The sequence below is a fragment of the Palaemon carinicauda genome, chromosome 12 (assembly GCF_036898095.1).
Source record: "Palaemon carinicauda isolate YSFRI2023 chromosome 12, ASM3689809v2, whole genome shotgun sequence".
Classification (NCBI taxonomy): Eukaryota; Metazoa; Arthropoda; class Malacostraca; order Decapoda; family Palaemonidae; genus Palaemon; species Palaemon carinicauda.
The window spans coordinates 50,476,400-50,490,435 of NC_090736.1; the positions used below are offsets into that span (position 1 = coordinate 50,476,400).

General features: G+C 32.5%; 1 protein-coding gene across 1 annotated transcript in view; it reads left to right on the forward strand.

The window, feature by feature from the left end:
• LOC137650809 (uncharacterized) overlaps positions 1-9,654 on the forward strand; it is a 29,090-nt gene extending 19,436 nt beyond the window's left edge. The window contains exon 2 of the mRNA XM_068383964.1: positions 9,401-9,654. Coding sequence (XP_068240065.1) covers positions 9,401-9,654 — 254 coding nt within the window. The remainder of the gene's footprint in view (positions 1-9,400) is intronic.
• The last annotated feature ends 4,382 nt before the right edge of the window (positions 9,655-14,036 follow it).

Here is a 14,036-nt window from a genome sequence, read left to right on the forward strand (position 1 = left end):
ATATATATAAATAAATGTTCAACTAAAATTTATATATCCATTATATATATATACATATATATATATATATATATATATATATATATATATATATTATATATATATATATATATATATATATATATATATATATATATATATTCATACATATTTATATACATTTATATATATTTATATATATATATATTTATATATATATATATATATATACATATATATATATGTATATATATATATATATATATATATATGTTTGTGTTTGTGTTTTTATTCATATATATAATTTGTTTTTACCAGAAAGGCTTTTTAACTTCCAGCAAATTTTCATAGAATATCTTTCGTTCTTACAATTTGTTTGTGGGAAAGATTTTTTTTAATATATATATATATATATATATATATATATATATATATATGTATACATATATATATATATATTTATTTATATATATTCATATATATATATGTATATACATATATATATATATATATATATATATAAAAATAACCAGAAGATTTTTCATTGATCATCCTGTGTTGAAAAAAGCTTCGGGTAAATATATTCTAAATCCAGTGATATATGCAATGAAATATATTCTCAGCTTTCCACATGGTAACATTCTTTTTTTTTTATTATTATTATATAGGTTTGAATCCTAATACACCGGCCAATTATTTTTTAAAATCGTTAGCAAGTATTTTATAGAATACAGTATATTTGTGGAACATCACAGCTTATATCATGTTAGACTAGCGTATCGCAAAAGTAAAATATGGTTGAAAGTTTTGTATTAATATCCAATTTTTGACATCTTTCCTATTCCTAACCTATTTCATGTATGGGGATTCTTAGTATTTACGGAAAGTTCAGTAAAGTAAAAACCTAGATAACAAGTAACTTTATTATATGATATAGAAGAAAAACTTATTTAATATGTCAGAATAAATATCAAAATGTCAGTAGAGTTTTTAACTAAAAAAAGAAAATGATAAAAAATGCCATTTATAAATAGCTAAAATTCGTTTCTATAGCATATTTTGAAAAAAAAAACTATTACAAACTTTGCAATTAACGTTTTATTTATAACCAAAAATTAAAGATGAAAATATGACCTCAAGTTAGAGACGGAAATAGACAAAATTGATATCATAGCCTTTGGTAAATTAATCGCCAACAAATGTCACAAATTGACTACATTTGGAACGACCGCATAAATAGCGGGACACACTTAAACTACCGCTAATAAATGCAAACGAAGTTAATTTCTTCTTGGGTTGTTGATGTTCACGAGGGGAAAGATAATTACATTAACTGAATCTGTCTCTCTCGGTCGTTTGTGGTTGGAAAAAAGGGAAGGAGAGAGAGAGAGAGAGAGAGAGAGAGAGAGAGAGAGAGAGAGAGAGAGAGAGAGAGAGAGAGAGTTAATGACTTATCATAAGCATAATAGACGCTTACAAAATACTTATTTTAGCTGTTCCTTCTTTTGCTTTCGTTTGGCACGTATCTTTAAAGATTTGAGAATTGGTCATCTCGCTTTAAAATAAACGAAGGAAAGTTTTAATTCCCATTTTCAGTCTTGAACTTTTGGAGACAGAATCCAATGCCTTTACTTCGAGGTATTATTCCGAAGGTATGATGCTTTGACTGTGTAGAATAGTAGTTTTAACTATTGATTCCTCCATACTAAAACGAAAGTTGCCAAAGAACGACACACTCCAGGTATGCATTACATTTATCTGTATCTTAACAGAAAGTATACAATACCTCTTTCGTTACCTTAATAGTAACTTATATATAGTTTATTTGCTATTCCGTTATTTCCTTTCCTCACTGGGCTGCTTTCCCTGGGACTGTAGCATTCTGCTTTTCCAACCAAGGTTTTAACTTGTCTAGTAATAATAATAATAATAATAATAATAATAATAATAATAATAATAATAATAAGGATAAATTTACATGAAGAAACATATATTTTAAACTTTAATTAACCTTATGCAGTTAATAATCCAGTACAGAAATCTGTCATTGAAGGAACGCATTTATGTTGGCATTTTGATATATATATATATATATATATATATATATATATATATATATATATATATATATATACATATATATATATACATATATATATATACATATATATATATACATATATATATATATACATATATATATACATATATATATATATATATATATATATATGTATATATATATATATATATATATATATATATATATATATATATATATATACATATACATATCCTATAGTTTATCACAGAACAACAACAAATGCACCCATTTCTAGTCCACTGCAGGACAAAGGCCTCAGACATGAAAAGCAATGGAATATAGGCCCTTTCACTTGAGTGTTTATTAGTGTAGTATTTTACCATTGTATTTTCAACTACGTGGCTTTGTTTCTATAGGTATTATATAATGATTAATATTATTGGATGTTACAAAGAGACTGCCTTAACTCAAATTTTTTTTTATTGAGAATGCTGTAAACACCCAATAAGTTTCAGTGTAATCTGACTACGGTTTACCTGTTGCAAGTCACCTTCGCTAGCATTTCAACCTAAGACTAGTTACTGATAACGTGACGAATGTGAAATGATTGTCGCACAGTACCTTCTTCAAAATACCCCCTTTATTTTGTCCTCTAAAGAAAAACGATAAATTAATTGAACTTCGACTTTGTAGATCAGATTCGGATATCTTTGTCTGGTACAAAATGAATATTACGATCCAATTAACTGTAAGGACTTCCAAATATTTTATGCTGTATAAGATTGGTGTCTTATATAAAATCAGTTCGGAGACATTTCATGAAAGATGAAAACTACAATTTAACGGGACTCGTTTCATGTCTTTTGTTGAGTGTGTAATTGAAAGCAGTACCCAGAAAAGGACCAACATAAAATGATAATGAAATATGAAAGTTGTTCATGGATGCTAAAAAAATAATTTAACTTGGCACACTGAGGATAGTGCTAAAGGATAGCAATTTTCCTTGTATCACTCTCGCTTTTTTCTCTCGACTTACATCTTCGACTCTCTCCGTTCGTCTTCCACCTCCTTAATATCCTCCATCTTCCTTGCATATCTTTTCCTCCCCAACCTCATCTATCGCCGAAGCCAATATCCTCTGATTCAGGTAAAGACACACTTGGCTGGTCCCATTAAAAATCTCATAAACAAACTTTTAAATATCCTACCGGGTTCATCCGGAGTCATGTCATATTTCAGAAGTGGAAGAAAGTGTGCAGCGAAGGAATTAGTCTCTTGGAAAGCAAACATTCTCATCTACTGTATAAGAGAGAAAGAAAATATGAAACCTTTTCGAGTAATGTTTTTTTTTTTAAATACGTATTAAAAGTACACACATGGGTGTAGACAAACAGATACATACACAAAATCAAGAAAACTGTCATTGACATATTCATATTTTAACTCTTGATTCATGAATTGGGTTAAAATAATCCTTATCTTCTCTTCTAGAATCTTGTATAAGAATTCACTTCTATATCACCCCTCTTCCAATTAATAGCATACAGTAACATACCCTTTTCATCTACCATTGTCATTCGTCCCACCTCTTTATCTATGGAAAACTCTAAAACAGTGAGAGTCGTCCATACAATTCTCACTCTCTAGGGCTTCCCTCACCTTCAATTCGTTAGCAATTTTTCTAGGCAGCTTTCGCCTTTTTGCCCCACTCATATTGAGCATATATAAAGGGGAATATACTCCTCGATAGATACTCCTTTTCAATGACAACTTTTAATAGTTGAAATTTCAATTCAACCATTCAGAACGAAAATATTTTGGATATAAAAAAGAAAAAAGAAAAGAAATACATAGCACATTCAATTATGAAGCGTAACTGGTAAAAAAAAGGCTCGCACCTCACCTCGAAAAAGAGGGACATATATCGCCTCCATTTGACAGTAAACGAACTTTCATTTATGTACTCTATCATTCATGCAAATAATGTCAACACTTTATTCTTAATGGGGATATAAGAAGCCTTTATAGGCAAACTTCCCCCTCACACATATTACTCTTATCGAGATCTTATATTCGTCACAAATTATATCCAAATATAATTTCCGTCTCACATTCGCAGCAGTCGACATAGTCATAATTGTATATCCGTATCAACTGAAATAGTTGGGTGTGTGTTTTTCTGTGTTTATAGCCAAATGACCCTTGAGCATCTGTATTTCATCTCTTCTCCTATAAGAACTTTAAATATTTCAAGAATTTATCAAGTTAAGCATTATGTCAAACGACAATGATTTTATGACACTCTTATTCAGTAATAGGAGGGAATCAAACGACTATAATTTTATGCACGACTCTTATTCAGTAATAGGATATAATGAAACGATAATGATTATATAAACGACTCTGATTCATAAATAGCAAGCAATCAAACGACGATGATTTCATGAACGACTCTTATTCATTAAAAGGAAGCAATCAAACGACTATGATTTTATGAACGACTCTTATTCAGTAATAGGATGCAATCAAACTGCGAAGATTTTATGAACGACTTGTATTCAGTAATGGGAAGCAATCAGACGAGCAGGAGTTTATGAACAACTTGTATTCAGAAATAAGAAGCAATCAAACGACGATAATTTTATAAACAACTCTTATTCAGTAATAAGACGCAATCAGTTGACAAAGATTTTATGAACTACTCGTTTTCTATAATAGGAAGCAATGAAACGACGATGATTTTATGAAAGTCTCTTATTTAGTAATAGGAAGCAATCAGTTGACAATGATTTTATGAACTACTCGTTTTCTGTAATAGGAAGCAATGAAACGACAATGATTTTATGAACGACTCTTTTTCTGTAATAGGAAGCAATGAAACGACAATGATTTTATGAACGACTCTTATTCGGTACTAGGAAGCAATCTGTTGACAATGATTTTATGAACTACTCGTTTTCTGTAATAGGAAGCAATGAAACGACGATGATTTTATGAACGACTCTTATTCAGTAATAGGAAGCAATCAAATTACGAGGAGTTTATGAACAACTTGTATTCAGTAATAAGAAGCAATCAAACGACGATGATTTTATGAACGACTCTTATTCAGTAATAAGACGAATCAAGCGACAAAGATTTTATAAACAACTCTTATTCAGTAATAGGAAGCAATCAAATGACGATGATTTTATGACTCTTATTCAGTAATAGGCCGCAATCAGTTGACAATGATTTTATGAACTACTGGTTTTCTGTAATAGTAAGCAAAGAAACGACTGTGATTCTATGAATGACTCTTATTCAGTAATAGGAAGCAGTCAAACGATGATGATTTTATGAACGACTCTTATTCAGCAATAGGAAGTAATTACACGACGATGATTTTATGAAAGACTCCTATTCAGTAATAGGAAGCAATCGGACAACAATGATTTTATGAATGACTCTTATATAGTAATAGAACGCAATCAAACGATGATGATTTTATGAACAACTCTTATTCAGCAATAGGATGCAATCAAGTGACAATGATTTTATGAAGGACTTTTATTTAGTATTAGGACGCAATCAAGCGAATATGATTGTATGAAAGAGACTTATTCAGTAATAAGACAGAGTCAAGCGATAAAGATTTTATGAACAACTCTTATTCAGTAATAGGAAGCAATCAAATGATGATGATTTTATGACACTCGTATTCAGTAATAGGATGCAATCAGTTGACAATGATTTTATGAACTACTCGTTTTCTGTAATAGGAAGCAATGAAATGACAATGATTTTATGAACGACTCTTATTCAGTAATAGGAAGCAATCAAACGACGATGATCTTATGAATGACTTGTATTCAGTAATAGGGAGCAATCAAACAACAACGATTCATGAACGACTCTTATTCAGTAATAGGATGCAATCAGTTGACAATGTTTTGATGAACTACTCGTTTTCTGTAATAGGAAGCAATGAAACGACGATGATTCTATGAACGACTTATTTAGTAATAGGAAGCAATCAAACGACGATGATTTTATGAAAGACTCTTATTCAGTAATAGGAAGCAATCAAACGACAATGATTTTATGAACTAATCGTATTCAGTATTAGGAAGGAATCAAACGAGGATGATTTTATGAATGAAACTTATTCAGTAATAAGACGCAATCAAGCAACAAATATTTTATGAACAACTCTTATTCAGTAATAGGAAGCAATGAAATGATGATGATTTTATGACACTCCTATTCAGTAATAGGACGCAATCAGTTGACAATGATTTTATGAACTGCTCGTTTTCTGTAATAGGAAGCAATGAAACGACAGTGATTTTATGAACGATTCCTATCCAGTAATAGGAAGCAATCAAACGACGATGATTTTATGAACAACTCTTGTTCAGTAATTGAAAGCAATCAAACAACGAAGATTTTATGAACGACTCGTATTCAGTAATAGGAAGCAATGAAACAACGATGATTATATGAACGACTCTTAATGAGTAATAGGAAGCAATCAAATGTCAAGGATTTTATGAAGTAATCGTATTCAGTAATAGGAAGCAATCAAACGACTATGATTTTATGAAAGACTCTTATTCAGTAATAGGAAGCAATCAAACGACGATGATTTTATGAAAGACTCTTATTCAGTAATAGGAAGCAATCAAACGACGATGATTTTATGAACGACTCCTATTCAGTAATAGAAAGCAATAAAATGACGATGGTTTTATGAACGATTTGTGTTCAGTAATAGGACTCAATCAAACGACTACGATTTTATGAAAGACTCATATTCAGTTATAGGAAGCAATTAAATGAGGATGAGTTTATGAACGACTCTTATTCAGTAATAGGAATGAATCAAACGACAATGATTCTATGAACGACTCTTATTCAGTAATAGGAAGCAATCAGACGTCAAGGATTTTTTTAATCATTTATATTCAGTAATAGGAGGCAATCAATTGACAACGATTTTATGAATCACTGGTATTAAGTAAAGGAAGCAATCAAACGAAGATGATTTTATGAATGACTCTAATTCAATAATAGGAAAGAATCAAACGACAATGATTTTATGAACTACTTCTATTCAGTAATAGGAAGTAAACAGACAACAAGGATTTTTTGAACCACTTATATTCAGTAATAGGACGCAATCAAATGATAATGATTTTATGAATGACTCGTATTCAATAATAGGACGCAATCAAATGACAATGATTTTATGAATGACTCTTATTCAGTAATAGGACGCAATCAAATGACAATGATTTTATGAATGACTCATATTAAATAATATGGTGGAATCGTTAGCTGACTTTAATCACAGTGATGTACAATAGGCATCTCTTTATGGTCAATGTAGTTTTTTCAACAAGTCAAAAGTCAAAGAAGCAGGAGGGGCGGAAATTAATTTTCCATTCGATGAACTCTCGGTAAGGCGGTGAAAAGCACCGATAAAATTATTCTATATTTGTTGAAAGGCTAGAGAGAGAGAGAGAGAGAGAGAGAGAGAGAGAGAGAGAGAGAGAGAGAGAGAGAGAGAGAGAGAGAGAGAGAGAGAGCTAAGGGCCTTACATTTGCCCTCTTCCTCAGTTTTTGGGTTTTATTCTTTAAATACTATATACTCTTAACTCTTGATTGGCCATCCCGTTGACTTGATAAAATATATGTCCGTTTAAATTTTTTTTTATTTATTCGAGACAGATAATTAAAACGTTGAAATGAATTCCACCCACAGATTCATATTTGAAATATGGAAATTTAAGAATACGCTTTAAAATTCAATAAGGGTTTGTTTAATTGTCATAAAAACTGTGAAGAGGCCTTTTCATATTCGAGAAATTCATCGTCAAAATTGCTGACCAATGTTGTTAGTTCCACATTAATTTATTGTAAATGTTTATCATTGATGATGAACCTAGCCAATGAATCCTCTATGGGTTTAATCAGTCAATGGTAAAAGGAGAAGACAGAATGACCCCCAGTCCTGGGCGTAGCGGGTACTAAGAATCTCTCGGTTTATAAATACTAAAAAAAAAAATTGGAAATTGGTAATTGGAATGTTGGATCCATGGAGCAGATTGGGAGAGTGGTAAGGAATCTTTAGACCAAGACAATATATACTATATATCTATTCAGGGAGAACAGATGGAGTTGGAAAAGAAGGGGTAAGAATGATGATGACACCGAGAGCAGAAAAGGCATTAACCGAGTAGAGAGCTGTAAATATTAGAATATTGCTAGCAAAGTTCAAATCAAAGCAGTGCAATATAAGTTTTGTAGTTTGCTATGCCCCATCAAATGATTCCCCTGAAGAAAGAAAAGATGCATACTATGAAGAACTGCAGGATGTAATATGAGATCCCAGAGAGAGATATGAAAATTGTGATTGGTGAATTGCAATGCTAAAGTTGGAAGGAATAATCAAGGTACAGAGAATGTGATAGGTGTTGACGGTCTTAGTGAAGTTGCAGATGAAAATGGAGCACATTTCATAAGTTCTGTTCAGCAAATAATCTTGTCATTGGAGATACTGTTTTCCAGCACAAGGACATCCACAAATATACATGGCCTTCACCATGTGGCCATTACAAAACTATAATAGATCACATAGCCATTATTAAAGAGAGGAGGAGGACTGAGAAATGTAAGAAGCTATAGAGGTGCAAGTATTGGTAGTGATCACCAGCTTAAGGTCCGTAAGTTTGTTTTCCAAGTCATCTATTTTCACGTCTTGTTCGTTCAGGGCCAAATCTCTCTCGTTCACATCTTTCTTTAATTTTGTTATTACTATATTGGCTTGTCTGGCTTCACGTACGCTGTGAGGACATAGCCAATCTAGGTTATTCCGTTCATTATCAGTCATTGCCACACTGAAATTAAAACTGAAAGCACCCAACAAAAATTTAGATAGAATACCTAGGTTTGATACAACTAAGCTTCTAGAAGATGATCATAGAAAAAGCTTTGCAATTGGATGCAGGAATCGATTTGCAATATTAAAAAATTTAAGAGACGAAGAGAAGACAATTAATGAAGAATGGTATGATATTAAGAACATATATTAGTCATTTGGTTGTGAAGTTTTGGGACATGCAGTTACAAGGAGAAAGCCATGGATATCAAATGATACGTGGGATTGTATAAAAAGGAGGCAACGACATAAATTGATTGTTGAAATTTTCCGAGTAAGTAATAAAAATTACAATTTAGAGCATGTTAAGTATTCCAGTAATGATAATGAGGTAAAGAAGCCAGGAATAATTAGACAGAAAAGTAGATAAGGCTGACAAAGCTATGAATTCAGGAAATGGCTATGGTGTAAGAAATGCTCACATAATTATTAATGAAATATCTATGGGGACAAAGAAGAAGCAGCTTATATCCATCAAAAGAAAGATGGATCTGTTATAACAACAGAAGGCGAAGAAAAGCCTCGTTGGATGGAACACTTTAGTGAGGTCGTAAATAGAATATACGATTGGAATAATTTGATTGATATACCTGAAGCTGATGAAGACCTTGATGTGTGCACAAATAAATTCAATGTGCTTGAAGTTGAAGCTATCATTAAAAAACTCAAGAGATGGAAAGCCCCTGGATACGATGGAATAACTGCTTAGATGATACTGGCTGAAAATGAAGTGACCCCTAGAATACTTAAAAGATTATTTTGTAGAATGTGGCATGAAGAGGCAAAACCTGATGAATTTGGAAGTGTTGGATAAAATGGCCAAAAAAAAAAAAAAAAGGGTGACCTGACTGATTGCAATAATTACAGAGGCACCAAACTTAAGTCAGCTGTCATGAATATATATATTTTGCTTATTCTAAGAGAGTAGAGAGAAAGATTGATAAAACGTTGAGAGATGAACAAGCAGGATTTAGAAAAGTTAGAAGTTGTACTGATAAAATTTTTATTTTGAGACATGTACAACAATACTTAGAATATAGAAATCCACTTTGGGTGGCATTTTGTGGACTATGAGAAAGTATATGATAGTGTGCACCGGCCAATATTGTGGAGAGTCCTGGGTTAATACGGAATTCCTGTTAAATATGTGAATATAATTAAGGTTGTTCATGAGCATAGCAAGTACCAAGTTAATGTTAGTGGAGCCCTATCAGATGATTTTCCAGTGAACAGCGGAAAACTCCATGGGAATGTGTTGTCACCTGTATTTATCCTCCTCACGGATTTTGTATTGCATACAACAGTTGGGGATGATGGAGAAGGAATGGATTGGATTGGTAATAGGAAAAAAACAGACTTAGAATATCCTTATGATGCTGTCCTTATTAGCAGAATATCGCAGTATTTGTAATGTTTGCTTACCAGAATGAATGAAATAATCATGGTAGGTTGTGCTCAAGATAAATAGATGCAAGACAGAGATAATGAGAACTGAATATGCAATGGAAGATGAAATATCCTTTGAAGTAAAATTATTAATGAGGTAGAATCATTTAACTATTTAGGAACTATGGTCTCCAATACAGGGTCTTTAGATTTTGAGTTTAGTGAAAGATTAAAAAAAAAAATCAGACAATGGGTAGGTTACACTTAGTAAAATTTGGAAATCAAATTGCCTGAAATAATATATAACTCAGGCTATATGTCAGTTTAGTGAGATCTGTTACTGTATGGATATGAGTCATAGTATGAAAATGAAACAATCTCCAACAGATTTGGTAGATTTGAGAACAAAGCCTTAAGAAGAATATTGGGAGTGAAATAGCAGAACAAGATTAGAAATAAAACTATATAAGAGATTACTCGAGTACCATATGTGGAGGAGATCATGGGGAGATGTTTTGGGCATGCACTTTTCACTCCCCAAGAGACATTAGTTAAGCAAACGTTTAACAGGGCTCCACAAAGGACTTGAGGAGTTGGCAGACCCATACCTATATGGTTGAGTACTATGAAGCGTGAAGTAGGAGTAATTGAATTGAAAGCTCAAGATAGAGACGACTGGCGAAATCTAACAGCGGCCCTTTACGTCAATAGGTGTAGAAGATGATGAATTTGATGATATGTTTATCAATTTCTCCAACATGCAATTAGCTTCAAGAATATTGTTGTTCTGTGAATAATTAATTCGAAACTATAAGTTAACTTTCATCATTGGACAAGATGATCTGCTGATAATATTACCAATGATGATTCTAGTTTTAGCTTTTTTCATTTTCACTAATTAAAATGTCTTGGACAGAGAGTTCGTAGGTTGATTACACGCCTTCAATTTTACCAAATAAGGTGTCTTGGACAATAAGTTAACAGGGTGAATTCAAGCCTTCTTCCCCAATCAAGGTGTCTTGGACAGAGAGTTTGAGAGTTGATTTCATTCCTTTATTTTCATCAATTGAGGTGTCTTGGACAAGGAATTGACGAGTTGATTTCATGCCTACATTTTCACCAATTAAAGTTATCTTGTACAGAGTGGCGAGTTGATTTCACGCCTTCATTTTCACTAATTAAGTTGTCTTGGACAGAGAGTTTAAGAGTTGATTTCATTCCTTTATTTTCATCAATTGAGATGTCTTGAACAAGGAGTTGACGAGTTGATTTCACGCCTACATTTTCACCAATTAAAGTATCTTGTACAGAGTGGCGAGTTGATTTTACGCCTTAATTTTCACCAATTAAGGTGTCTTGGACAGAGTTTGAGGGTTGATTTCATTCCTTTATTTTCATCAATTGAGGTGTCTTGGACAAGGAGTTGATGAGTTGATTTCATGCCTACATTTTCACCAGTTAAAGTATCTTGGACAGTGTCGATTTGATTTCACGCCTTCATTTTCACCAATTAAGGTGTCTTGGACAGAGTTTGAGGGTTGATTTCATTCCTTTATTTTCATCAATTGAGGTGTCTTGGACAGAGAGTTTAAGGGTTGATTTCATTCCTTTATTTTCATCAATTGAGGTGTCTTGGACAAGGGGTTGATGGGTTAATTTCATGCCTACATTTTTACGAATTAAGCTGTTTTGGAGAGAAAGTTGGTAGGCTAGTTTCATGTTCACTTTGTGGGTTGGATTTCACACTTTCATTTTCACCAATTATGGTGTCTGGGACAGAGATGATTGGTTAATTTCACGCCTTTATTTGCACCAATTAAAGTATCTTGGACAGAGTGTCGAGTTGATTTTACGCTTTCATTTTCACCAATTAAGAGATCTTTTACAGAGAAGGATGAGTTGATTTCACGCCTTCATTTTCACCAATTAAGGTGTCTTTTACAGAGAGTGGTGAGTTAATTTCCCGCCTTTATTTTCACCAATTAAAATATCTTGTACAGAGAGTGGTGAGTTGATTTCACGACTTCCTTTTCATCAATTGAAGTATCTTTTACAGAGAGTGGTGAGTTGATTTCCCGCCTTCATTTCCACCAATTAAAATATCTTGTACAGAGAGTGGTGAGTTGATTTCACGACTTCGTTTTTGTCAATTAACGTATATTTTACAGAGAATGGTGAGTTGATATCCCACCTTCATTTTCACCAATTAAAATATCTTGTACAGAGAGTGGTGAGTTGATTTCACGACTTCCTTTTCATCAATTAAAGTATCTTTTACAGAGAGTGGTGAGTTGATTTCCCGCCTTCATTTTCACCAATTAAAATATCTTGTACAGAGAGTGGTGAGTTGATTTCACGACTTCCTTTTCATCAATTAAAGTATCTTTTACAGAGAGTGGTGAGTTGATTTCCCGCCTTCATTTTCACCAATTAAAATATCTTGTACAGAGAGTGGTGAGTTGATTTCACGACTTCCTTTTCATCAATTAAAGTATCTTTTACAGAGAGTGGTGAGTTGATTTCACGCCTTCATTTTCACCCATTAAAATATATTGTACAGAGAGTGGTGAGTTGATTTCACGACTTCCTTTTCATCAATTAAAGTATCTTTTACAGAGAGTGGTGAGTTGATTTCCCGCCTTCATTTTCACCAATTAAAATATCTTGTACAGAGAGTGGTGAGTTGATTTCACGACTTCATTTCCACCAATTAAAATATCTTGTACAGAGAGTGGTGAGTTGATTTCACGACTTCCTTTTCATCAATTAAAGTATCTTTTACAGAGAGTGGTGAGTTGATTTCACGCCTTCATTTTCACCAATTAAAATATCTTGTACAGAGATTGGTGAGTTGATTTCACGACTTCGTTTCCACCAATTAAAATATCTTGTACAGAGAGTGGTGAGTTGATTTCACGACTTCCTTTTCATCAATTAAAGTATCTTTTACAGAGAGTGGTGAGTTGAATTCCCGCCTTCATTTTCACCAATTAAAATATCTTGTACAGAGAGTGGTGAGTTGATTTCACGACTTCCTTTTCATCAATTAAAGTATCTTTTACAGAGAGTGGTGAGTTGATTTCACGCCTTCATTTTCACCCATTAAAATATCTTGTACAGAGAGTGGTGAGTTGATTTCACGACTTCCTTTTCATCAGTTAAAGTATCTTTTACAGAGAGTGGTGAGTTGATTTCCCGCCTTCATTTTCACCAATTAAAATATCTTGTACAGAGACTGGTGAGTTGATTTCACGACTTCCTTTTCATCAATTAAAGTATCTTGTACAGATAGTGGTGAGTTGATTTCACGGCTTCCTTTTCATTAATTAAAGTATCTTGTACAGAGAGTTGTGAGTTGATTCCATGACTTCCTTTTCATCAATTAAAGTATATTGTACAGAGAGTTGTGAGTTGATTTCATGACTTCCTTTTCATCAATTAAAGTATCTTTTACAGAGAGTGGTGAGTTGATTTCACGCCTTCATTTTCACCAATTAAAATATCTTGTACAGAGTGGTGAGTTGATTTCACGACTTCCTTTTCATCAATTAAAGTATCTTGTACAGAGAGTTGTGAGTTGATTTCATAACTTCCTTTTCATCAATTAAAGTATCTTTTACAGAGAGTGGTGAGTTGATTTCACGCCTTCATTTTCACCAATTAAAATATCTGGTACAGAGAGTTGTAAGTTGATTTCATGACTTC